Source organism: Neopelma chrysocephalum, unplaced genomic scaffold, assembly GCF_003984885.1.
Source record: "Neopelma chrysocephalum unplaced genomic scaffold, ASM398488v2 Primary Assembly neopelma1_60, whole genome shotgun sequence".
NCBI classification, from domain to species: Eukaryota; Metazoa; Chordata; class Aves; order Passeriformes; family Pipridae; genus Neopelma; species Neopelma chrysocephalum.
The window spans coordinates 13,977,134-14,003,675 of NW_020897715.1; the positions used below are offsets into that span (position 1 = coordinate 13,977,134).

General features: G+C 45.1%; 1 protein-coding gene across 2 annotated transcripts in view; it reads right to left on the bottom strand.

The window, feature by feature from the left end:
• IGSF11 (immunoglobulin superfamily member 11) overlaps positions 1 to 26,542 on the bottom strand; it is a 102,436-nt gene that overhangs the window by 2,924 nt on the left and 72,970 nt on the right. For both annotated transcript variants that reach the window (XM_027681467.1, XM_027681468.1), the window contains exons 2-6: positions 4,505 to 4,668; positions 3,121 to 3,328; positions 2,181 to 2,336; positions 1,035 to 1,157; positions 653 to 803 (exon numbers count right to left, since the gene is read on the bottom strand). In XM_027681467.1, coding sequence (XP_027537268.1) covers positions 653 to 803; positions 1,035 to 1,157; positions 2,181 to 2,336; positions 3,121 to 3,328; positions 4,505 to 4,668 — 802 coding nt within the window. The remainder of the gene's footprint in view (positions 1 to 652; positions 804 to 1,034; positions 1,158 to 2,180; positions 2,337 to 3,120; positions 3,329 to 4,504; positions 4,669 to 26,542) is intronic.

A 26,542-nucleotide genomic window follows, 5' to 3' on the forward strand; every position in this document is an offset into this window, starting at 1 on the left:
GATGTGAATCAGTGTTGCTCCTTGACCTCTTTGCTCCCCCCTCTGTGCAGGACCCACCTCTGTGCACATTAATTGCTCCATGTGACTATCACTGAGGCAAAGGACCCACGGTCATGTGTCTAGAGGGACAAAACCAGTGGTTGTCACAGCCACTGGTACTTCGCAGGCAGTCAGTATGACTGTACAATCAATGAAGCTGATCCTCAAGGGAGCTGCAGGATGCTACCAGAGGGAAACCGTGTGACTGTAACACCAGAGAGTATCGCAGCTGTATCTCCAGAGCTTTTCAGCTATCACTGTCTGGTGTTGTGGGTGAGGATTCCAACCATGTCATTCTCCTACGGAGCTAACAACATCGAGTCCTCTCCCTGTTGCTGGCAGAGGGGTTGAATTAGATGATTTTTAAGGTTCCTTCCAACCCATGTGGTTCTATGAAGCCAAAGCTCTCATTAAAGGCAATACTGAAAAAAGATGTGTTGTTACATTCTTCATTTTCTCTCTCCACTTTCTGGACATATATGGACATCTTCCCCTGACCCAGGGGAACATGCCCAGGATTAGCAAGAGTGAGATTTCCAATTCCCTTCCCGCCAGCAACAGCTTTTGCTGCGTGATCAGAGGTCCCATGCCACTAGCTTTCCCTCACCCTTACCTTATCTCATTTGGAATTTCCTCCTCTTCTTCTTCTTTGTGTTTATTTTTCCAGTAGAACAGTGCCACGGCCACCAACACGATGCAAACAACGAGCACAACGGCGCCCGTGGCCACTGCTCCTGCAATCAGGCCAATACTCCGTGGGTGGGCTGTGAAAATGATTGAACAGAGCATGGAGAAGAAATCAGGGATTGGCTGTGGCCATCCATGAGTATTTGAAGCTACTGTGGCTTGGGAGGGGGGAAAGGCAATGTTCCCATTCCAGGGCAAAATTATCTTCTGATAGAGAGGCACATGGTGGCTCACAGCAAACATGGTTACACACTTTACTGTCACAGGACATAAGCTGGTGGCCAAGCCTCCCCTGGCAAAATACTTACGTGCAATGACTTGCAGGTCCAGAAGGCAAGTGCTGGTTCCAATGGCATTTGAAGCCACACATTGGTAAAGACCTGAGGACACAGTGCTGATATTTCGGAGAGTGACAGTGCCCTGGACTTGGTCTAGTCAGAGAGAAAAGAAGGATTTAAATCCCTCCCCCCCTTGAGGAAAACCATGAAAAGGCAAAGCCAGCAAATAGAGAATTTTGGTGTGAGACTCTTAAGAGAGAAATAAATTAGGAAATAACTTTGAGATGGAAGCATTGTGCGTGCAGAGATACACACAGAGACAAGATTAGGTCTTAAGGAGCTTACACTAGATGTTTCTTTTTCTTCTGATAGATGAATTTCTGCAAATGAAAGCTTGGCATTCTCAGTATTGTGTGATAACAGGAAAGAAAGAGATGTGAAAAAAAACATATATACATATATATATATGTATATATCCATATCTACTTGCTAAATTCAATCTTGCTCTGTAGAACTCCTGCTCTCCCATCCCTGGGCTCCCCACCCCCTGCTCTGCTAATTTTTCTCATTCCTGAATTACGTAAAACTGAAAGCTTGCATATTCTTAAAATACAGCAAGATAAAGGGCAAAAGTACAGCTATCACTTGATCAGGACACCTAGGCAGAAATTTTATGGGTGGGACTTGAGGCTGGGAAATACCAGTTTGATCAGAGCCTTGCTTTTACACACATCTGAAAAGCAGCTCTGGCAGTAATTTATTGGAGAATGGTGGCCTCAGTGTAAGAAGCTGTCAATATTTTCCTGGGATGATTCTGCCTCTCTTCTTCCAGTTTCCATTCTATGAGCCTTTCATTTGGTTTACAATGCAGGTGAGTTGGCAGCTGAAATTTCCAGCCACATGCCAACATCTAGCAACCACTTTCTCCCTCTCCCATCCAACTCAATCCTTGTTTTTTGGTGGGAACATGTTTCTGTACAGAAAACCCCCATGATCATTTAAGTGACCTCTGGAGGGTACCTAGTCCACCATGGGCTTTAGGAATCTTCGTTCCAATAAAATGACCATGCAAATGATGGCAGATGCTCAATGAGCCATGCCACCTCTGGCAGCAAAGACAAAGGAAAGCCCAGGCTGTCACCTGGGAAATAAGAGGATAATCAACAGAATGAGCACCTTGTGTGGCAGTTGGGGGCAACTTGGGAACATTGTCCAGTTTCTCCCAGAGGTATGTTGGCCGGGGAATGCCTTCTTCTGAGCTGCAGGTCAGTGTGATATCGCTGCCCACGTCCAGGGACCCCTGGATTCTGCAAAGCGGGGCAGAAGGAGGAACTGCGAGAGAAGAGGGGAAGGTGATAGCATATCAGGAAATACAACCAAACAGTGGAGTGCAGGCTCACTCTGGACATGTGCTGCTGGGGAAAGCAAGGACATCAGCACAAACTGACAAGGGGACAAGACTGAGGCAGCAAACAAGAACCCATTAAGGTTTGGGGGGTGACAATTCACACAAAGATTCCTGACCCACCAGCCCATCAAGGTTACAGATTTTCACAGGACCCAGCTCCCTTAGATCTTTCCCTTGAGAAAAAGGTGAACATTTCTGTCTTTGAGATAACAAGGATGGTGAGAGCTAACAGAGCTGCAGACAAAATTTACTGTGGGTGAGTTTTGCCTTCATATCCCTAAAATGGCACTCACTCTGGAGTATTTAAAATCAAAGGGAGCATCCAGAACCAACTGCTTTCATGAAAAGGAAGCAAAGATCTAAAGTAATCATCTTTTCTTGTTGCTATGCACAAAACTCTTACAGTCCCTTCAGCTGTCCAGGATGCCCTTGTACTTTTTTCATGCTTCTTTGCAACTCTGTATCACAATCCCACCACAAAAACTCTCTCCATCTTATTTTAAACTTCATTATATGCTACCTGCATGTGGAGTCTATGTGCCCTACAAACTCACACAGTAGCCACAAGGCAGCCCATCCCTCACCACAGGGTGTCTATGGGCTCCAATGCATATACTACCATATTGCTCTGTTACGATGCACTGCCACGCACAGAGGATCCCCTTGTCCCTGTTCCTCCCCTCTCCCCCATAATACCAATAAACACACCCAAGACAGTAAGTCCAATGACTCCAATATTCCTGACGCCTCGGTCGGGAAGATTGTTGACCAAACACTGGTATGTGCCAGTATCCGATAGCTGAGTGTTGTTGATGAAGATGGAGGCACTGGTGGTTGGCATTGTCACAGCAAACCCCACTCTCCCATAGAACTGAGGTGCACCACCAAAGATCTGACCCCCTTGGTAGAGAATAACCTAGAAAAGAAAGGAAGGCTCAAACAACACTCTGCAGGAGCTGAGCAAGGAGGAAGAACAGCAAGCAAAACATGGGCTTCCAAAGCCAAAAGGACAAGTTACTAAAGGATCTCTGAATAAACAGACCTCAATATATATCCTAGCAGAAGTGTTTTCTCCAAAAGAGGAACAGACTCTGTAGCACATTTTATGTCAATAAAAATGTTCACAAAGGTAACAGACAAGAAAGATACCCAAATCTTCTGACATAGCTGGATAGGTAATACCAGCCTACTTCATATAATAGTCACTACCCATCTGGTCAGGATTGATGTACAGAAACAGAGACTCTCTGCAAGTCAGTGAGTACTTTGCTGAAAAGTATCTGCACAGTGGACAGTATCATTTTGAGTCTCAGTCAGTAAGATCCTGCCATGATTTGACACTGCTTACTGAAGACCTTTGGGATGAACTGAATGACAGGCGTTGCAACCTTTGAACCTGCACAGCCTCTACCAGTCAGACTGTACTCAGACCAAATCCCTGAGGAGCAAGTACTCTCCAGTGCGGGTTCTCACACTGAATACAAAATGCGATGAGGGCAGTGTGAGCCAAGACAGATGTATTTCAGAGCAATGGCATTCTTCTGTTGTCAGAGTATGTGGGCAAAAAACAGGCCAGCAGATCTCAGGTTATGATTCTTGTGCCCACCATGATACACTCTCATTTGCTAATGTTCATAAGAATGGACTTGCATAAGCAACAGACAGTGAGAAAATAAGAAGGGAAGTTAAAGGGGTGATAAGTCTATGAGAGCTATGTGTTACGGGACATTTTACACAGATTTCACAGGTTTAAGGCTACAGCTACTCCCAGGCCCTCCAGAAACCTGGATTACATCCCCTGTGCTCTTTTGAACACACAAACCACTAGAGGTCCAGGGCAGCAATACAGTATCACATACACCTGCCCCAGTTGCACATCCAGCCTAGGCAGCCAAGAATACAATGTGCATCTGCTAACTAAGCATTGAAGAAATCTGATTATTGTAAGATCCAGAGGGCATGTTCAGCAATGAAGGGATAATGAAATTCTGGGACAACCAGAGACTCAGCATTGTAAAGGGTATACATCCCGAAAAGGGTGGGGAACAGGAAAGCCTCAAAGAAATACATGCTCCAGTAAGAAAGGACCTACCTGTTGAGGTTGGTTGGCGTTAGAAAGAGGAATGACCATCCAGATGACATTAAGGTTAGTGAGAGCAGCGTTAGTGGTGAAGGTGCAGGGCAATACTGCTGTCTGGCCTCGGGCAACCTGGATACTCCCTGAACTGACAGAAACCTCCAGAGGACACACCAGACCTGGAAAGAGAAGGACACACAGTTCAAAGCACTGCAGGTGGCCCCATACACTTACAGGTCATGACATCAGCATCCTGTTCTTACACAATTGTACCTTACCGGCTACTTAAGGCTAAAAATAATTATATTCCTTCCTCAGATCAGGCTGCTCTCATGCAGACCATTTTCACAGACAAATGCAGATAGGTGGTCCTTTAGAGTGAGAGCGCTCTGGTTTTAGAGCCTATGAAAACAACTGGGTTGGCTTTGGTGGCAGAGAAAGAGGTAGAAGAGCAGCCAAGCTGTGTCTGAGAGATAATGAAATATGTTTTCAAACCCATCAATACCCAACATCAGTGAAACAGAAAAGGAAACTGCAGTCTTCACCAAGGGGTAAGAAGAGAGAAACACAGTTCTCCCCTGACTTCTATGCCTCATAAAGTCCAGCATGACCAGAAGTATTTTAGTGATATTTTTAATTTAAAGGGTTAAAAGCCAAAATATTTTCCAGTCCAGTCATTTCTATTTAGCTGGTGAAAAATGACTACTGATAGTGGAGGATCTCATTAAGTCTCACTAATTTTCCAGCATTTCCACCATTCACTTCTTTGCTTTCCACACAATCTAGATAGAGCTCAAAGCCTGATAGCCCCAGCTACCCAGTACAGCAGCTCAAGGCTGCAGTTTTAAGATTGCAAGTCACACAGGGAAATCTCTCCGTTCTTAACACCAAAATCTTATTGAATGAACCAAGGAGATTCCATCACTATTTTGAGTAGCACTAAAATTCTTTAAAACATTTTTCCCCACAAAATCAAAATACCGACTACAAAAACTATGTCTCTATATGACAGCTCACAATCTTCTTGTTCAAACCGTGTGAGAGGCTCCTGGAGGAGAAGGCAAGGAGTTTTCAAGCTCCAATATCAGAATACTGTTAACACTCAGGTGCAGTCTGTGGGCCACCCTATTCTCTTGCTGACTCAGGGAAGGGCTGCCAGCAAAGTTTCTATTTTCTACCAAGACACGCTGTTTTGCTGAAGGTGCAATGTTTCATAAGAATAGTTTTCTATCTGAACTACAAAGAAATTGAACAGGCTAATGTCTGAGAAAAAGCTGAGTGGTCTCCCACATGCTTGTCTGCTGCGATCCTTCCCACACTACCTTAAAGAGATGGTGTGCTCAGAGGCTGGAAGTGCTGACCTTCAGATGCTACAAATACAAATTTTCTAGCACTTGAACAGCCTACGATGTGTTCCAGGGTTTGCACTGACTGTTCTGGAGTTGCAATACCCCAGGACATTGTGAATACTCAAGCACCTCCTCTGAACTTCTATTCCTTCCTTCATCTCCAAAGCCCCAGGTAGTTCAGGGAGGCTCAAAAATGCTTCAGAATAGAGCTAGACAAAATTCTGCTTCAATTTCTCCAAGTGAAATTCAAGTGAAAATTTCTTACTTTGGGGAAAAACAAAAATAAAAATAAAATAATAATAATAAAAAAACCCACAAAACAAAACAACAACAAAAAAACTAACTCCAACTTTCCTCACAGTTTTGGGACATATTTAAAAATATGGAAAAGTTTGGAAATTCATAGGGAAACATTTCATTGCCACTGATAACATCACAGAGAATTAGGTGGCTGGATGAGGAACAGCTGGTGAAACCTTAATCCATCAATCTCCTATGCAAGGCTCTCAGCAACAAGCAGAAGTAAATAATTTGAAGAGCCAGCAATAACCATCACCCTTATTACAAGGCACCTGCCTTCCAGTTGTGTCTGTGGGCAACATTCTGGGAATGGATTTGGACTCCTCACTTTCTTATGGCTGGCCAGGCAGTGGCAGTAGCCCAAAGCCCAGAATTGATCCATGTCAACTTTGGAGATGCCTCTTACTGAATATGACCCTGATAAGGAATTGTTTTCTGCAGGCCTAAATTTGAAGGAGGTATTGCCATGACTACTCATCCAGTCTGGCGTCACCTATGTGCTAAACGGTGTGCAGGGATTCACAATGTTTTGAACGTTTATTGGATTAACCTCTCTCATCAACATGGTGCAGAAAGCTCTTCTGCCATGTTTGGCATAGATTTAATGAGAAGCTCTCCACGAGAGGAAAACAAATTTCTCATCTTATTTGGAACAGCAATATGTGTTCTTCAGTCCCATCCCTTATCCCTTCCTTTTTACCCTCTTAGAAAACCCCACACATTCAAATTCTTGTCATTCAGAGAAAGTAATACTTGAATGTGAGTATTCTCTAGGAATAAATTTACTGGAAAAGTTACACTTTATAGTTGGCTTTGCAGGGTTAGTTACATCAATCACTCAATCATCAAGATGATGAGATCTTCATGCCTAATCATCCTCTTGCTACTCCTAATATTTATTATTAGTTGATTGTAAACATGCCGCAGAATAATAAAAACACTAAAATAGAACATACATAATTTAATCACTGCAAAAATAATTTCCAATACATTTAAGCATTTCCCAATCTACTTATGAACAATTTAAAAAAAAAGAAAAGGAAAGAAAACACATGTTCCTTTTGCTCCCAGTACCCCACTCTCATCCTGCAACACCCTGTAATCTCCTCCCCCTCTTAAGGCACCACAGCATCCCTTTTAATTTTAATGGCATGGAGCAAGGGAGCACCAAGGAAGAGCTGAGGTCTCCATTAATTTCTTTTGCCAAGGGGAGCTGCTTTGAACCTGGCTTGCAAGATGGACACTCACACACACTCCATACTGTCCTGTCTCTGTCATGTTAAAGCACCGGGCAAGCCAGCTCCTCAGACTTACCTTTGCCTCACACATCCCAGAGTTGCTCTTTGGCCTGGGATGTATGCAAGGAAGGCGGCACTCAAAGACAAGGATTCTTTTTGTTAAGCTAAATGGCATCTGCAGGGCTACGGCTGGGGAAAACACACACAACCACTTCTGACAAGTAAGCTTAGACAAGGCGACAGGAGAGTCAGGAGACCAAATGTAGGCAAAGTCCTCTTCTGCCAGCATAAACAGGGAGGTGGCTGGTGTGTTAACACAGCGCTGGGGGGGCAGTACTGCAACACAACTCCTCTCCCAGGGAGACAGCTGAAAGAGCAAAGATCAAATCCTCTTTGAAAGCTACAGCATCTCAAGACTACTAGAAAATGTAACACATTTACACGCGCACTTGTCCATCTATGCAAGTATCTGTGTGACTGCATCCTTCTACACCAATACTCATGGCCCAAAACACAAATGGATGCACACGAAGTCGCATACACTTATAAACCTGTATGCCTGGGGAGATATGTAGTAGAAAAACTCAGCCAGATTATACACGTTTAAACATTTCAAAATTAGGAGTTGCAAAAATGTGGCCTTGCATTAATGCAAGAGGAGGGAGGCAGGGGAGAGAGGGAGGAAGATATTTCAAATTTAGCATATCTATTGGGATAAGGATTTTTCAATTCAGCCTAAGGAATGAGAAGTTGAATTCCCTTGAGTAGATATAAATGCAAATATAGATATATGCACACACATACAGCCCAGTCTACTGAATCAAATTACACATAAGAGGTCAGAAAAATCAAGCAAAGGATGTTGTAAAGGCTCTTCTTTTGCATAGTTACACAATCCAGACATTTTCTAAGCATTCAGAAGTTTAATGACTTTTGAGAGACAAGGAATCGATCACCACCAAACCGTCTCTCAGAATTGGATTACAATGGCCATTACACTCTCTCGTATATGCAGTCTCTTTCTTAGTAATTAAGCATCCCTATAAGCAGCATGCCTGGAGGAAGAGCAGGATACACCACTGTCAGCAGAAAGAGGAATGGGCCCTTCCTGTACGTAGGACACTTTGATCTTAGCTTGATTCAGCAAACGATGTTCTCCTTTGATCCTGAGGCAGCAAGCTCCCATCACTAATTACAACAGATGCTCCATTTTTCTGTCCCCTCTCAGGGAACCAGTCAGCAGAACAATGTTTTGGCTGCAGAGGCACTTTCAGAATTTCTTCATATTTCCAGGATCAAGTATTCTGGCAACAGATCATTGTGATTTCATTTTTGATGGCTCACTTCTGTTTTTTTCAAGTGGCACTCTCAGCTTCCTCCCCTGCATTCATGAAGGAGTCCATGTAGATACTTCATACAACATGACACAAGCACGGAGGACACAGTCCCACAATGACCATTTGCCTCCTTGCTGGGTATAAGGAGTCAGATGCTGCCACGTTTGCTAGCTGCCTTGCAAGGGTTGCAAGCCTCAGAACCTTAAGAATATACCAGATACAGTGAAGCTGAAAGACATGGGCATATCTTAGCACTTAACTCCTTCTAATTTGGCTGAAAATGTTCCCAGTTCCCGCTCACTGCCACATCTCTCTGCCAGAGATCACCAGCAAGACCAGCAAATTACCTTGGCTGACAGCTCCATGAGTGAAATAAGGACTTCCACCGTGATCACACCACTAGGCCAGATTGTAACATTAACAGCCAACGCACAATAACCAGTCCATATCACCATGATGGCAGATGGTCACAGACCACAAGGCCCACAAGGCTGAGACTGTGCCTTCAGGAATCACTGTGGCTACTTCACTCTGTTGAAGCTGTGCTAAGGGCAAGTCCTCATCTATTGTTGGATCACACCCAGCACCTGGTTTTCAGAGGCAAACGTGCTCACCACTGGCTGGGTTGCAGTATAGTGCAATAGGGAGGGTCTTCCCCCACTCTATTTATCTTCAGAGTGTTCATCTCCCAGGACCTCAGAAAAACAGAAGGTTTTCTGGAGGATCACTCATATCATGGAAGTCGAGTTCCTGCCTTGCCTCACCTTCTGACGGACACTCTCTACTTCGCAAGTACCCCCTAGAATTATTGGTAAGTCAGCAGCTTTTGGCGCCTGATAGCAGCAAACTCCTGATACTCAAAGGCAGAGGTACAGGTTCACTCTGCAGTGCTGGCAAGCCAGGGAAGCAAATGGGCAAGGTAGGAAGGAGGGAAGAAGGTGTGAAAGGGATGGAAAAAACCTTCAGCTGTGTCCATTCTGCATCTCCAGACCTCAAGGGAAAACATGCAGAAATGTGTGTGGCTGGGGGGAAAATGAGAATAAAGCCTCAAGCTGTATCAGTTTGCATCTGAAACCCAGGGAATGGCTGGAATGGCTTCCCCCCCCCCGCCCCAAGCAATAAGCAATCCTGTTGCCACATGCTGGGGAAGATACCTTTGGCAATATGACATTTTAGGTCCCTCATTAGATAGGCAAAGATGAGGTCACACAAAAGTTCCAAGAAAAGGGTAGAAACACAATGTTCCATCTGGCAACTGCAGGCTATGGAGGGAGAAACTGCAGAGCGGTCTCATTCCTGAGATGAAAAGAAAACAAGGAGCTGTGCCTTTGGCCTGCCTCACATCTTTGAGTCTGGGAGAAAAGGTACCTCCTGTGCCAAAGAAGAGGAACATCTCCCACCCCAAATGAGCTGAGGTACATTGCAGACTCAACACACTGAGCAGCAGCAAAATCTACAGTCCAGAAAGGAGAGACTCACAGCTGGAGAAGACAGTGACAGACACCAGCAATACTTCTGTCACAGGACCTGCTTGTGCAGCAACTGGAAGGAGCCTGGCTTGCAGTTGCAAGCACGAATGACACTGAAGTTATCCAGACTGATATGACAGCATTCAAACTGGCTGCTCATCAAGATGCTTGAATACTGGTCTTGCCCATTCTCACCAGGGACTGCGCATCCTACTTCCTTCCAGATGTGCTACAGTTGCTAGTTCAGAATCTATCTAACCAAATGCAGTGTTTATCCAGTCTAGTATCTGGAGGCAGCTTGCAGCAGACTCCACCCTGCTTGTAGAACCGGCATCACCAAACACTCCAAGGGAGCACAGATCTTGAACTTGAGCCCTGCAGCATTTCTTGCCAAGAACTAGACTGAGTGATCAGGGACACTGGCTATCCATGAAACTGGTAACACTGACCCTTCTTCCTTGACATTTATAACCTCCTCTGAAATAGACAGAAAACTAGCAGGGAAACATCCTGTTGACCACCCCACTGTGACCTCAGCTGTTGACCTGGTGAGCAGCGGTCACTACCACCCCCGCCATCTTCCCTTTTAGAAATAGGTCTTTCTCTGCAGGCCGGTGGGCAGGATGATTTCAAACAACTGGCTGATTGAGGTGACAGAAAGCATATCTCCCCGTGTTGACCTCCCCAACCTGCAGCCATAGGCAGAATGAAAATTGGACTTTAAGACCAAAAAAAGGCAGGAAAGCTTTTAGCTGTACATACTTCAAGAATGGTGCCAGTTCCCTTCCATGTCCTTGTCAGAGGAGCTGGACTAGCTCTTGCAGGGGTAGAAAAGGGGCTCTCATGACACACTGAGGAATTCGATTCCTTTCCTATTTCTGGCACAGACTCCCTGGGTCCTGCTGACCAAGCCAGTCAGCCTCAGGTATCCTCAGCGGGTCCCTATTAGTGTGAGATCTTCATGTGCTCAGGTTTAGACCTCAAGAGTTTATTTGCTGAACTGCTGAACACTCAAATCTGCTAGGGGAATCAAGAGGGGCTGTGCTCTCCAGGTAGCAGAGATCATATGATTTTAAGCTCTCTGAGCATCTGAACAGTGCTTTTCCAACAGATCTTAATGCTTTTGTTTAATTAGTCACAGTCTTGAACTGCAAAAGAGTTTTCTGAAGTGTGAGAAGAACATAATGTTTGAGCAGCTTGCTAATATGTGCTGAGTGGGAACAAGAACCCAAATCTGGTTTACAGATGCAGTGTCAGGGGGCCAATGACCCAAATGGTCCTTTCCAATTCTAGGCTCCTGCTGTGCTCCCAGTACAGGCTTCTCCTATGTGTTTCTATGAAACCTTGCTGAAGCTGCCAGGGGAGCTGCCTTCTTCACAGCTCCTGCTAGCTGGGATGGATGCCTTGCAGCTTTGCTGCCCTGAATGCAGTATGCATGCAAGTTAGAGGTAGAAAAACAACTGCATTGTATTATAGCAAGATTATAAAAATACAAAGGGACAATGATAGGAACAAAAATAGCATCTACAATGACATTAGCTAGGATAAAACTAATCAATTGCTGTGCTCTGGGCATGCATTAATCCCCTTTCCATGGTTTAGTGTTGCACAATTAAGTACATTATGGAAAGTTTAACACTTCCTTCCGATGCATGCAGCACTGGCTGGAAACAGAAACTGCTGCGATCTGAGCTGGCAGTCCTTGAATTTACAGCATTCTCAGAGGACTCAAGGAGTAGCTGCACTACTGAGGTTGGGGAATTTTTTGCTTTAGTAGATGAGTAAGGCCAGAGGGGACCCAAGGGGGAACAGAAACTCAAGTGCTCGCTCATAGTTTCCCTGAATTGAGAGTGGAGGGGTACGTAAGCCTAATTCAGCCCATTCTGTGGGACCATTTGATGTCGATTTTGTCCATTTCTGGCTGTGCCCAGAATTGGAGTCATCAGTGACTCATACCTCCAGGACTAAAGTGGGTAAATGAGGAGCATGCAATCTGTCTACAGAAGGTGGCTTAAGGCCACAAAGAGACAGCATATGCAAGATACAAACAGAGTGGTGTGTCCTTGCAACAGGGTGCCAGTCATTTCCTTCCCTGCTCAGGTCCTCCAGAGATGCCTGAAGCACCATTTTCCAAATTGCAGGCACAGACAAGGGGGAAAGCAAAAGTTTAGCTGGGCACAGAAAGGTATCTTCCTATTCTTTGTCTTCTACAAAGCTGAGACTGGTAAACACAGTTTCTTCTCCTTAACTCCTAGTCCTGTCATAGATGAGCTCTGAGGAATCCTTTTGAAGTAACCTAAAATGTTGTCATCCTCTGCTATTTGCCTTGTTGCCCAGCACAAGGTTATTTTGCCCCAAAGCCAGTAAAAGCAGAAAGGAAGCTGTGCCTCCCTCTCACAGCCAGGCATGAAGCAGCATAACCTGCTGAGGAAGGTGTGGGGACAGGTTAACTTGCTTTGCTGTGAAAGGGGAAAGCTGCATTGCAGACACACTGTCCTGTTCTGCTCACTGCTGTAGTAGAGGCATTATCCAACAGTAATGAATGTCGAGGGATGGAAGCATTTTGAAGGACCACAGCCAGTTACTTTAGCTGAAGTGACTTGGAGATGAAAGCTTATCAAATGTTCATATAAGCACATTTAAGGTGAGAAGCTCAGCTTGAGTTTGCAAAAAGCCTGCAGCAACAGCTCAGAGCTGCAGACTTTCCCATTCATCTAGCTCAAATGCCAACTTAAACCTCCCACATCCCTCCTCTTAATTATCTTACTGCTTGTCACAGCACACCAGAAAGGAAAATGCACCTTTTACACAAAGATTTTTACCTACATTTCCTAAAAGAGGAAAAAGGCACAGAATTGACTGAGAGTGGCAAAGGCATATATTGGCTTCATTTTCCTGAAGCAGGTTGCAAAACCTCACAAGAGCCAGCTCTTAACATTTGGAAAGCATCACCATGGCCAATCATTGTCTCTGAAAGCATCCTCAAGCATCCCCATGGGTATCTGTAGCTACACCTGAAGCCAGATGAGCCCAAACATGAAAAGTACAGGATGAGGATGCATGGGATAAATTGAGAGCTGCATGTAATTTGCTTACCCCAGAGTGTGAGTCTAATTAGAGCTCTTCCCAGGATCTAAAAGCAAAAATAGGCTCAAGTTCCCCCCTCCCTGATCCCATTTCTTTGCTAGCATTCTCCCAGCACAGCCCAGTCAGCAGAGATGTGTCACGCTGCGGATCAGTGCCAAGTGCTGGCAACAGCACGTGACATTGCTGATACAGCAAAGTTGTCTCCTTCAGGAGAAGGTATCCACTGGTGCCTCTGCAAGAGAAGTGTATCTGCTCCCAAGACTGGGGAACAGAGAGTCAGGGTTAGGAAGCTGAAATTAAAACAGGTCGGCAAAGCTCTACTAAGACACTCACTTCTATTTTCTATTTGCCGAGACATAAAAAATACATTAACAGCCCAGCAGCTTTGTAAATGATTTATGGTCAAAAGAATAAATTTCTTCCTTCTCTGCTGGCTAAAAAAAAAAAAAAAAAGTTGCAACAGTGATAAACTGCTTAATAAGGGAAAACAACTCAAGGTTTAAATATGTTCAATGGTATATTGAATGGGAAGGACAGAGCCCATAAGGAATGAGATTAAAGTCCAATAAGGGGAGCTGGCACAGGGGAAGGCAGGATGAATGGGTGCGCAGGCTGGAATATACAACTTTTGTGTGGTGGGGAAAAGCAAGAGTATGGAGTGCAGCTGCCTGAGACAACCATCATTAGGTCAAATTCCAGTGCAAATAGTCTCAACCTATGGTTTAGCCAACCACTTTTACCCAAAGCACCAAGAGCTATGTTCATCCTCCTCCAAAAGGAGGAAGAGCAGAGAGTGATTGACAAAAAAGAGACAGAGCTTTCCCTATTAGGCACAGGCTGGGTTAAGATCAAGGGACATGCTGTGTTGTGTCTCCCTCCCTGACGGCACCACTGACATCATCTGGGAGTCCTCTAGGAACCTTAGGTGGCCACATGAAACCCAGGGCTTGCTGGTGCTGCTGCATCTTCCAGAAATAGCAAAGGCAGCAAGACAATAGGAAGACAATGCATCCACCCACCCAGATGTTGATGGGCTCCACAACAAACAGGAGTGCACCCACACACGCAGAGGTGCTGTATGACACAAAGCCACTGAGGCCACAGCAGGGCTTGGATGGGGACTCCAAGAAGGTGGGGCTTCCTTTGTAGGCAAGCTGCCCTGCAAGGGGGACAGTGAAGGCTGGGCCAGGCCTAGATCAGGTTGGAGAGGAGCTGGGAAGGAAAGGCTCAGGGTGAGGACTGTGAACCTGCAGTAGCAGTATGGGAGCTGGGATTGGGGTTAAGGAAGTTTAGGGCACCATGGACAGTGGGGCTTGGGGATATGAAATAATTCCCAAGAAATGGCCTCACTTCTCCAAGATAAATGCAGGGGAGCTCCCCCAAATAATTCCTGTGGTACCCACCTTACCTGTCTTGCCCTGTTACCAGGATATTCCAGAATCATCATCACCCCATGATTGCTTATGATGATGGCCTAAGGGGTATTGTGATGGGCTGGTTCCTTAACAAAGAGCTGCCTAAGACACGACAAAATAAAATTAAATAACTGAAAATAAAAGCAATCCCCAAGGAGACAGAAAGCAGCCCTTTCTGAGAAGAAAAGTTTTCATTTATAGACTGATGCTATTCTCCTTGAAGTAAGGAAGGACTGTCACCAGAATGAGTGTCAGATTCTTAAAGGATCTGATCGAGCAATCCCCAAGTTTTGGCTGAGGCAATGCCAACATGTTGGCTATCTGTTTTGTGTCTTGTGCATGAAATGCTCTCATCCTGTGGAGTTCACAAGCTTTGCAAGTGCAAAGATACTTGGCCAATGATCTTTGTTGTTCACCATGCCTTTGAGTTCCCTAAAAATTTTCCTGCTCTGTTAGTTGACTGTGCATCCTGCTTCACCAAGGCTGCCACCTGCACGGCCAGCAGACTGCCTGCATGGAGCTGGGGCTGCTCAGCCAGACACTAATGCCCAAGAGGATTTGATATGTCCTAGAAATTCCACTAAAGGCAGTTAAGTTAGTGGAAATATATTTAATGTTTAAAAACTAAGCACATGTGTAAGTATCTTGCCAAATTGGGGCTTAAAGGTCTAATCACGTTTGCATCCATTTTAATAAAAAAACTCCTGTGGCCCACTGGTAGGAGAGAGAGCCTTTAAGTGACAGTGTGCAAAATCACAACGGAACTTCCCTGTCTTACATGTGATGCTCCAGACAAGACTGACAAAAGCAGTCGAAGTGTCCAAAAGCAGTCAGATTGAAACTAGTTTTCACGGGCATATTCAAAGACATTAGACTTCCATATCTTAAACTTCATTAATCCCAAACTACTTTGAATTTAAAATTATTAAAAATATTAAAAACAAGCAAACAGAAAGGAAAAAAAAAGGCAGGCTCTTTTTCATTTAAATTGGAAAGAAACGAAAACCCAAATTTGTCTTTTGCTCTGGCAAATGTCAGGTCAGTAATTGAATGTTTCAGATTATGAGTTGAGCTGTCTGAAAGAGGTTGTAAAAGGACAATTTTCCACTGGGAAAAGAAGAGTTTTCATTAAAATCAAAATAGGTTGTAAGAATATCAACTTTGATGACATTTTCAGTGAGTGAAGACAAAATGAATTACTTTGACTTCCCCATTTAATTATGGTAATATTGGCACACTTGAGTTCAATAAGGTAAAACCACTTTATTTCAATCCATTTAAACTTTTGCCATATATTTAGATAATACATAAATTCTGACTTTGCATAATTTTATGCAGTAACAGTACAGTGTATACATACGTGCATACTTAATATGCTAAGGTCTTTCAACATCATATGAATAGTATCTTTTCCCAGTGGAGATATCCCCTGATTTTTGGTCCTTCTATTAAAAGATCTGGACTCTCATTGTGATGTGAAATGAAACAGAGAGGGTACATTAGAAGTTGCCTGGAATAGACATCCAGTTTGTTACCAGCTTTAGGTACAAACAACTCCCTCACAATCTTCTCACAGAAACACCCAGAGTTCTGGAGGTATAGATGTTTCCATGTGAAGTTTGGTCCTCATGTTGCTCAAATGGCCAGTGTCAAGCACAGAGACTTCCACACATAAGCCACAGGAACACATCTGTTTAAGCACTTTGCAGTCCTTTCTCAGAATGAGTCAGTCCATGCTCCCTGTCCCCTGGAAGTGCCATCTTCCCACCTCCCTACACCAAAACCCAAAGCTTTGGTGCAAGTGCTGCTGACTGTCCAGCCACTTGGGCTATCCATTCTCACATTGTATGGTGGAAGCAGGACAAATAGATGAAATGTACACAGTCAGATTAATACAAATCTGCTGTCCATCTGCGGTGTGTCCTTTCGGCACGTGGGTAAGTACCAGCACAGGGCGCAAAGGGAAACAAGTCCCAAAGCTGGGAGGCCCTCCCTGCTCATGGAGTACCCAGGCTTGAAGCATCTGCAGCTCTAAGCATCCAAGCTAAGATCACTGAGCCTGACTGTTCACAAATGCTGTGCATTTTCACCTCCAGCCAGTGCCAGCCCTCAGGCACCCTAGCTGGGTCATGCTGAAAAAACTCAAGTGCAGAAAGTTGCACTGGTAGCTCTAAAACATGACAGGAGGTAAGGCTCTGGGGCAATGCAGTCTCCATTTTGCAGTGAGGAAAACCAAGATGAAGAGAGGGTATAACTCACCTAAACACCAAGCAGCAGGTCAATGGCGAGACAGGAACAGGACTTCAGCACCTGATTCATGGCCCATGCTCTGCCTATTAATCACTCTCTCCACCACTGTACCAAGTCTTAGTATTGATTTCAAATTAACACACACACATCTTATCGAGGAGAAAAAAAATAACCAAGAAGTTTCACTATGTTCAGCTCTACTGGAGGCCAACATGATTCCAAGAGCAAACATTTTCTGCTAGCGGCCCTGCCCCAAAGCTCTCCGGGCTGGGAGGCACAAAGCAGGCTCCCTCAAGGACATGTCAAATGCTCCAAACCTCTTAAGTAGCTTTTCAAATAACATAGACTACCATCATAACCTACTTGAAATGCAGAAAAGAGACTTTGCAAATGCTGCTACTGCTGTTGCTGTACACGACAATGTGCCTCTCTCCTTAGCACCTTATTTTCTCATGCCAAGATCTGAGAGTTGACAGGTGACCAAGCCTCACAGTGCTGTCTGATTTTATGCTTGCCCTCTCTTCTTCCCCTCCCATGATGTCCTGAATTCCCTTTTCCAAGAGCTGCTAACTTTTGCAAACATAAAACTCCTACAAGCTTCCCTTGTCTTTTAGAGTTAAAGTCTCAGGAAAACACTTTGCAAATTTTCACTCTGTAACAGATGCAAGAAGTTGCTTATGCCCAAGTAGCAAAGTACACAACTGCTCTGAACTAACATTTTTTTTTTTTACACAGCTGGCTCAGTTTTTCACACAGATGTTGTTTCTTCTGCCAAGTCTAAGAGCACACAGAGCAGCATTAATATGAAAGAGTCCACTTGGACACTGGTTTAACAACAAGTTGAAAATTCCCTAAGCACAGCCTGTATGGTGAGTTTTCCCTTTACAATGTTTGGGGTTTTTTGGGGGTGTGTGGTTTTTTGTTGTTGTCATTGTTTTGTTTGTTTGTTTTATGCAGCCAGGGGAGATTAAGATTAAAAAAAAGAAAATGTAAAATAGAACAAAACGTAAGAAGCTACTGAAGGAAGTTTTAACCTTTCGGGGGTAAATTCCCTTTCTGAAATTTGAAACACACATGTTAATCTTTAATGTTAAACCATGGATTAAAAATTAATTTGAAAATCTCACAGTTTGGAACAGTTACAAGTCCACTGCATTATTAAAAGCTCAGATCAGTGCTACTCTGCATAAAGAAGTCTCCCCAAACTCTTTCTTTTCTCTTGAAGCCAAGAGCAGGTACTCACTGCTCTCCCCATGTATTCTTAAAGCTCAGAGAAACCTTGTTGTGGTTCCCAACAGCTGGGAAAGGCTCATGCTGGGAGTCTCTGGGTCCCATTTCAGAGTACTGCCACTCTCTCTGTGGTCCTGGGAAGCAAACCCCGAGCAAGCAGGAACAAGTGGGAGATTTGCAAACAGCGCTTCCCTGTTTAGCAGGGCTTAGCTAGTGGGGCAAGGTCACAGCTTGGCTCAACTTGCCCAGTTGTACCTTTTTGAAACCAAATCTTATTCACAGGCATCAAAAATATCACTGGCCTCAACCTTCACCCAAGTGCCTTGGAAATGCTGGCAGGGACTCACACCAAATCTGCAGGTGAGCCCCCATGTCAAGCTTGTTTGTGCCTGCAAATGCCCCCAGTTTTAACAGTCATGAGAGGCACAGCCCTGAGGAAAGAACAATCTGTGCTTGACGTGGTCTGGGCTGCCACAACTCACCGTGGCAGAGCAACTGTTTCAGAGGATTCACCAAAATATTTTGCATCATGGAAGGAAGGACGGTTCCCAAACTACCCTGTGCCACCCTGATACAAAGGTTCTCATTTAGGAACACAGAGCACAAGGCTGAGCCCTCAATTTTACTCAGTTTTCTGTGCTCCCTTTTTGTTTGCCTGGAGGGGGAACCAAGGGACCATGCAGCATGTGCAGAGGTGTTTTTATAAGTATTTTTGGAGCCATTTGCTCTCTTACCAGCTGCTATCTTACAGCTCTTCAGTAGGCTGAGCAGGAGGTTTCCATCTCTAGAGTCTGTGGTACCACATTGTTTACCATAAGGGGTAAAACTTTCTTTTTGAGCATCACTGTTTTTAACAGCTGCCTCAGCACAGTTACGCTAGCAGTTACCATCACAAAGCAGCCTTTCTCCTACCCCCTTTTTTGCACTCTCAGGCTCATTTCCTTCCAAATCCTCCACCTGAGACCATCCTCAGGAGGTTGCCTTCACCTGCAGCCAGCTGGGTCCACGCCAGATGAACTACCGTGCCAGCTGAGGTGAGCACTGCTCACGTACCTACTGGGCGAGGAAGATGCTTGGGTAGCCAGCACAGCTCTTGGAGGGGGGTGTCCCCCTCAGGGAGGTGCTGATGCCTCTCTGACCCTCTAGATGCCAACAGAGGAGAGGACATCTCATCTGCAGTCAAGACTGCTACCTGCTGTGTGGTAGGTGCTGTGTGGTAGGTACTGTGTGAGAATGAATATGCTGTGTTGCCTCACACAGTGGGCAACCCTGGTATCACCAGACTCTGGGTGAAAAAAGAAGCAATCTGTCCCTAGCTTTAAATCAGTACTTGTATTCAGAAAGAAAAAGAAATAAAAGGAAAAAAATGCACAGAAGAGTTTAAACACATACAAATCGCACTTATCTTTCCCTTCTTTATCATAACTTTTCCTGCCATATCTGCTAATGGAAATAATAATAGTCATTGTAGTAGAATCACACTTTGACTTCTTTCCCAGATTCTCTTCTTGTTCACCAGGCAGTGAAGTCATTGTGTCATCAAAACTTCACAGAGACCTGGTTTTGCAGGAGAAGCACCACCAAGAAAGGTTTTAACAGCTTCCCATGGAAGCTGGGAAAACAGAAGAGGAATGGAGGAGAGGCCTCCACTTGCGGAAGGGGAGGGACAGGTAGAAGGATAAAAAGGTGGCAAATGTCCACTATATTTTAAAGAATGGAAAGCAAAGAAAACAATTATGAATGAACATGGAATTCAGCACACAAAGAGTCCTGCTCAGGAGGCAGATGTGTTCTGCCAGCAGGATCTGAGCACCCCTGGGATCCAGGGGAGGCAGGGAGCAATAAACCCTAGTGACTTGCCCATGCTTGTGCAGAGCCAGACATGAACCCAGAGCTGAGCTTGATAGTTCATCTCCCAAATCATCTCTCCTTCCATAAATTCAGTCTTCTACTTTTAAACTCATGTGCCCATCAAGTCAGATTACAATTAAGACTCTGCAAGTATGGCAAAATATATTCATGAACATCTGTTTGAATAATAAGCCTGAATTTGCTTCAACAGTATTCATCCAACCTGGTTTCCTTGCCTTCTGCAAGTGCTCACACCAGCTCTCCCCAGTTCAAAAATGACAACATGAGGGAGAAGCTGCTGCACACGCTCATATAAACATAAAGGTGATTTTGCCTGGTGGAGGAGGGGTTTCCAGCCCTTGGTACAATCTTTCAAGTGTTGCAGGCTGCTTCTGGGACTCCACAAAAACCAGCTAATATAAACCAACCTAAAGTCAGAAAGCTAAAACTTACTTCATCAAAGTCTGGCCTGCCACCAAAAAATCTCTATGTGGGTTCGAATCTTGGGCTCTGCAGTTTGGATCTGCTGGGAGAAAAGGGGTAGTAGCTTATGCTGAGGCCATACATGCTTCTGCATCTGGCTACTCCCAAGGTAAAGGTGAGCATCCCTCCCACTCTTCATACCCCTGTACCCCCCTCAGACCTGCCAGCATAACTGCTAGTGTAATAGCTCTCCCACACAGCTCTAGCAAAAAGATCCTCATTAATGGTAAGAGTGAATTTTTTTCTACCGTAGGTAACACTGAGAGAATCAGGCTCAAGAGCAAGAAGGCAGGCAGCCGTGCTGACGATGTGAACTGATGGTAACCTCTGGCAGGGAAAGGGAAGCAGGGACAACCTCTGACCTCTCCATCCACCTCAGCAGCAGTCCAGGCAGCACATCTGACTGCCACCTCGCTCCCTGCCTCCATTTGCCTGGCTGGGAACTGGGGCAGTGTCCCCTCACCCCACAAGTTCTTTGTGCTGCTTGGGCATGTGGTATCAAAGGAAAGCAGATGAACAAGCAGAGAGATAAATGGAAGGAATAGAAACCATACCCTGAGGCCTAGATGCCGTTTGAAAGCAATAAATACTCAAAGCAATAGTTCGCAAACTAGAATATGACCCCGGGGAAAACATTTCTTGAAAAGCAGAGAGTAATAAATGCAACAGTGTACACTTGATGGCTACTCAGAGAGAGATTGTGGAGTTAAATCAGCATGGCTTAAAACACACACCCACAGAGATATGTGGAAAGGCTGCCCACTGGATGCCTCTGCAAGAGCCCCGTATCTCCACAGCTAATTTGGTTATCTCTAAACAGGATGTGGAATGGCTAAAGAACAATACAGGAGGACAAGAGTAGTCTGTGAGCAGGAGGAACGAAGAGTTGGAGAAAGACTAGCACTACACTGGGTAATTCCTAGAACCACAGAAGCTCAGGAGTTGTCTTTTAATGCTGCCACAGGGATGCTAGGTAATTGTAATGGCCAGTCTTCGCGAACGAAGATTTTGGGAAAGGTCTTTTTTACCTTTCCAGCCTGCGCAATGGGTTTTTTAGGTGAGACACAGCCTGCGCTGAACTGAGCCCACCCTTTAATCCTAAGGTTCATCTGCCGGGGCCAAGCAAGCTTGGACAATGGCAGTGAGGTCCTCAGGACGTAGGTTTGTTTAGAGTGACCTTCTCATAGATGGATGGCCTCACAGAGCTAACGGGCTCCATCTGCCTGGGGGGACTGGGAATCGAACCTGGGTCGCAGCGGTGAGAGCCCCGCATGCTAACCACTAGGCCACCAGGGGTCCCGGGATGCTAGGTATGTTCACAGTAAACACAGTCCATAGGGAAGGAATTCAGCTCAAATGACAAGGTGGTATTGTGGGAGGCTGTGCTGTACTGAGACTGGCACAAGGCTGCTGCCCATCCAGGGATGACTTTCCCCAAAGGAACAGCTTTTTAGACTGGCTTGATGAGCTCTCATTATAGTAGGAGCTACAGATATGTATTTCTGTGCTCATGTCACAAAATGTTAAAGTCTTTTTCAGGCTCTAGGAAGCAATACAACAATGGACTAAAGCACTTCTGCTAGGCTGAAAGACAGCATTGCTTCAGATAGCACATGTAGCAAGAATACACAACCATAGAGGACAGATGAAGAAAATACATCTACCTTCGGGAAGTAGAAATTTATCAGATGAAACCAAGCTTGTGTTAGTCTTTTGGCAAGAACATCCCTGGCTCTACATAATTAAATGCGTTTGGTTCATACTTTTTCTTTTAATCAATCAAGAGGAATGGTGGTGCTCTTTCCACATCCCCATTACATCTAAAATTAGACACCAAACATGGAGGTGTGAGATGACGGGTGGCAGCGTGCAAGCTCCCGGCCATGAGAGTACCTTCCTACTCAGTGCAATGGAGTCAGGGTGCTCGCTGGAGCTGACAAGGCCATGCAGCACCAATTTTGGTGGTTTGCATCCTCTGAGAAGTGAAAAACAGGAGGTGACAGAGTGGTTTTTCACCTGCTTTCTGGATCTTTGGGATTCTGACAGATTTCTCCGCGAAGGGCTACCCAAAAGCTCCATGGAGCTGGAGTGTCAAACGTGAACACTCAGCACTTAATTTGTGGTGCAAATCCTGTCAAACCCGATTGCGTCTCTTTGCCCCTCTAAGGCATCTCAGGCTCTCTCCAGTTCTGCAGGGGGATGAGGCTTTAAGGAATGACCAACTGCTAAAGCGAGCCTGCAAACCGGCGGGATGCACAGCGTATGCTCCAGAGCCAGGCATGCCCTCTCCTCCCCTCTGCCAGCTCCACATACGTACACATAGCGGGCAGCAGGGAATACACCCCAGGAGGCCTAATTAATGAACATATTTGAAAGCTCCAGGCATCACCATGCTAGAAGAAATGAGCGATAACTCATGAGCATCTGAGCACAAACTTTTTGGGTTAAGAGAGGGAGGAGATGGGGCCGCAGGCACTGCCTGGGAGGCATCCCGAAAGCACAGGACCCTCTGCAGGGTTCTGCCATACTCATCTGTACCACACACAAAAGTAGCAGAGGGAAAGGAGCCTTCTAACATGGGAGATCAGGCAGGATTAAGTAGGAACCCAGAAAGCACAACAGAGCTTCTTTCTGCTCCCTGTGAATGGAGAAAGTGATCATCGTAGAAGAAGGGATGCAGGAAATGAGATAGAGATAGGGAGATACATCAAAGGGACAGAAAAGAAACAGAAGAAAAATAGATAGAAAAAAGCTAAAAGATAAATGTAGTATGCTTTTAATTTGCATGAGAAAAATAGTTCTCTTTTCCCCACCAATCATCTTTATTAGCAACAAAATTTGCAGTGAGGTCTCAGACTAGCTATCTAGCTGTGACAACAGCAAAGCTCTGAAACAAACTGCTCCATGGAGACTGTGAAAACTCCACCTCATGCAGCTTTTAAATGCAGGGCATAGAGTTGACTGAGACTTAACCAGATACTTACCAGGTACCTGAGACTTAACTCAGGTACTCGGCTTGAGCAGCACACAGACCAGATTGGTGGTGCCTGAACTTTTTGGCCCACAATCCACTCTGATTTTTGGAGAGTAGCTGCATGAAATCACTGAGTTTCTTGAAGTTCCTATTTAATAATACAGTTTGCTTACTTAGTGCTCACCTCAGTCTCCCAGACCACAGTCCACATGTCACTGGCCTGAAAGATGTCGCAAGATCTCAAGCTTCTGCAGCAATACCTGCTTCAGTTGTGGGGACAGACTCCAGGAGATGTGAAGGAGGTCACAGAAGAAAAAAAGACGTGTAGGAAGCCCATTTGCCCATAGGGACCTATAGCTTGCTCAGCTTTAGTGCATGTGTTGTATGTAGCCACACTGGAATGGACAATCTCCCCAGTGTTTCCAAACTCCCTTTTCAGTCCACCAACAGACTGTCCACCATCCACACCAACATACAACATTTAGCCTGAGAGGGAGCACATCAGACTGTGAACTGGTGTCGTTTCAGGTCTTGGCTATGAGCAAGGAAGCCAATGGCAACACCCTGGGCAGGGGAAGAGGCTGGTAGGGAGCAACTCTTCTTTCATACCTCCTTCATGACACTCCAGGGAGAAAGTACATGGGAAAAGATGCCTCCTTGAAGGTCTTCTGTATCTGAATATCTGCTGCAATCCAGATTCCAACCAGTAGCCCAGTTATGGGGCCTAAGGCAAGACCCAGCAAAGCCACTGCTATTAAGAGGATGGAAAAAGCAGTGGCTGATCTCAGACAGAGAAAAATCATGGATAATAAAGTACCTGCCAAGTGAAAACATGGACCAACTCCACACAACATTTTAGAGATATAGGCTAGCCCCAAACCCACAAGTATCTGTCCTTAGCAAAATCCAGACACAGCATGAGTCTATACTAGGTTTAATCCAGCTAGCAGGGTAAAACCAGCAGTAATGCCATGCTGGAAAGAACATTGTATACTTTCCTGATAGCAGGTCACAGCAAGATCTGTGCTAACACATCATACCTCTAACTCATGCTGAACAGAATGGATCCAGTAATGCTATCACACTCTCCTTTGCTCAGACAGACAAATCCCTAAATGCACTGATTCAGTGCTATAATCTCATCCAGCAGGTATCAAAGCCTCAGCTCCCAACCAGGAGCAATAGAGCAGTTCGTGTGTATGGGGCTGCTGTCAAAGACATGTCTCTGAGAGATTTATTGGCTCCCTATCTCCCGCTTGCTGGGAGAAAGCCAAGACACAGGAATTTGTGAGTGTGCTAACTCAACATTTCTGCCTTACTGGCACAAGGTCTGGACACAACCTTCAGGAAAGTCTTATGACCACTTGTTGGTTGTAAGTCCTACACTCAAACCCTCATCTTTTGAAGCTGTTGCTCCAGAGCATAAATGGTTTGTTCACACTATAGTACCCATCATGAGATCAACACTACAAATAATCCCTTAGGAAAAAGAGGCCTGTGAAGCACCCACAGGGCACGGCCAGCAGACACCACCACTCACCCTGACAGCCACACTTAGCAGGCAGCTGCGTCACAGTGCACCTCAGTGGCTGGGGGAATACAGGAGGCAGGCCAAGAAGAGATGGGGTGCACCAACTTTAAGGGGTTCCACATGTCCTCAGATAGCTGTGTGCATCTGCTCATGTGTATGCACAGGGGAACAGCACTGTTTCCTCTGGATCTTCCTCTAAAGCAGATTGAGGAGAACCAGAGATTCTCCTTTTTTTTCAGTGCAGTGTTCTAGCATGAGGGAACGTGGCACAAGCAGGGAAACTGGCACAAGGACACGCCTTCCTGTAGAAGGGATGATGGACAAAGCACTCTGCTGTTCCCTTTTTGGGAAAGTACTGCTGCCCCCTTAGGCAGCAGCCTTGTGTTCTCCTCATGCCTCCTGCTCTCTCAAAAAACCCCCTAATTCTCCTGTGAAAACATTTACCACCTCAGTTTCCTTCTTAGACAGCCCTTACTTCACTCATGAAAGCACAAAAAGCTGAGCTCTGATATACCACTGCATCCTTCCCTTTATTCTCATCCTTTCCCTCAGCACAATTTGAAGAGCAATGACCTGAACCAACCCCAGCTTAAGACAATGGGTGTCTGTGTACTGACTTCAATGGAATTTGGATTAACATGAGATTGCAAAATCTCCAAAATTAATGCAACTGTAATGCTGTTAAAACAATGGCTCAAAGGCCAGGAGATCCCTGAAATTAGGTAAGCCACACCACACATCCTGCATTGCCTATGATTATACCTTCCAACAGAGAATGAATCAGAGTGCTCCACATCTGAGAACAAAACCCAGGAATATAAAAGACCGTGTGTTCAATGCAAATATTAAGAGTAGATAGCAGTAGCTATCTACGTCTTTCTTTATCCCCCAGTTGGTACTGATAGCTTGTTCACTGCAATGCTTTTTGTTCTTGTGCTTTTCTTGAAAAATTCATAAAACAAAAATGTTAGAAGACAGTGCATGTAGAACAAAAGCTCCTCTGACAACAGTTATTCTACAACAACACAGCTCAGAGAGAAGCAAACTCAGAGTCAACCTTGGCTCCATGTAGCCACGGGATAACACCTTTGAGTCTCCTTTCCAACTCACCAGAGGCCAGGCAGGAAAGCAATAAGATGTTGATGAATGTTCCATTAACAGTGACACCTTCTTTCAGAGCTTCTCTCCCCACACAGGTAATATCCTTGTGTGTATTATTATCCCAACTGCCCAAAAGAGAAACTGAACTGCCTGGCTCCATGTCTAATCACAGCACCCACTAAATTGTGACTGCTGACAATTATGGATGCCCATCTTTAGAAAAGAGATGATAGCCAGAAGCTGAGTACCTGCTGTTCCTGCTGAAGGCAATGAGGGTTGGCAGTTTGAAGTAGTCCTTTCTCCAGTCACTGTCATAATGCCATGATAATGTCATGTCTCTGTGTGGCCCCATAGCTTCTCCTGCAGGCTCCAGTGGAAGTGGGGGTAGACGGATGGAGTCAGAGGGGAAAGCAGACAGATACTATTTCCACTGGTTGC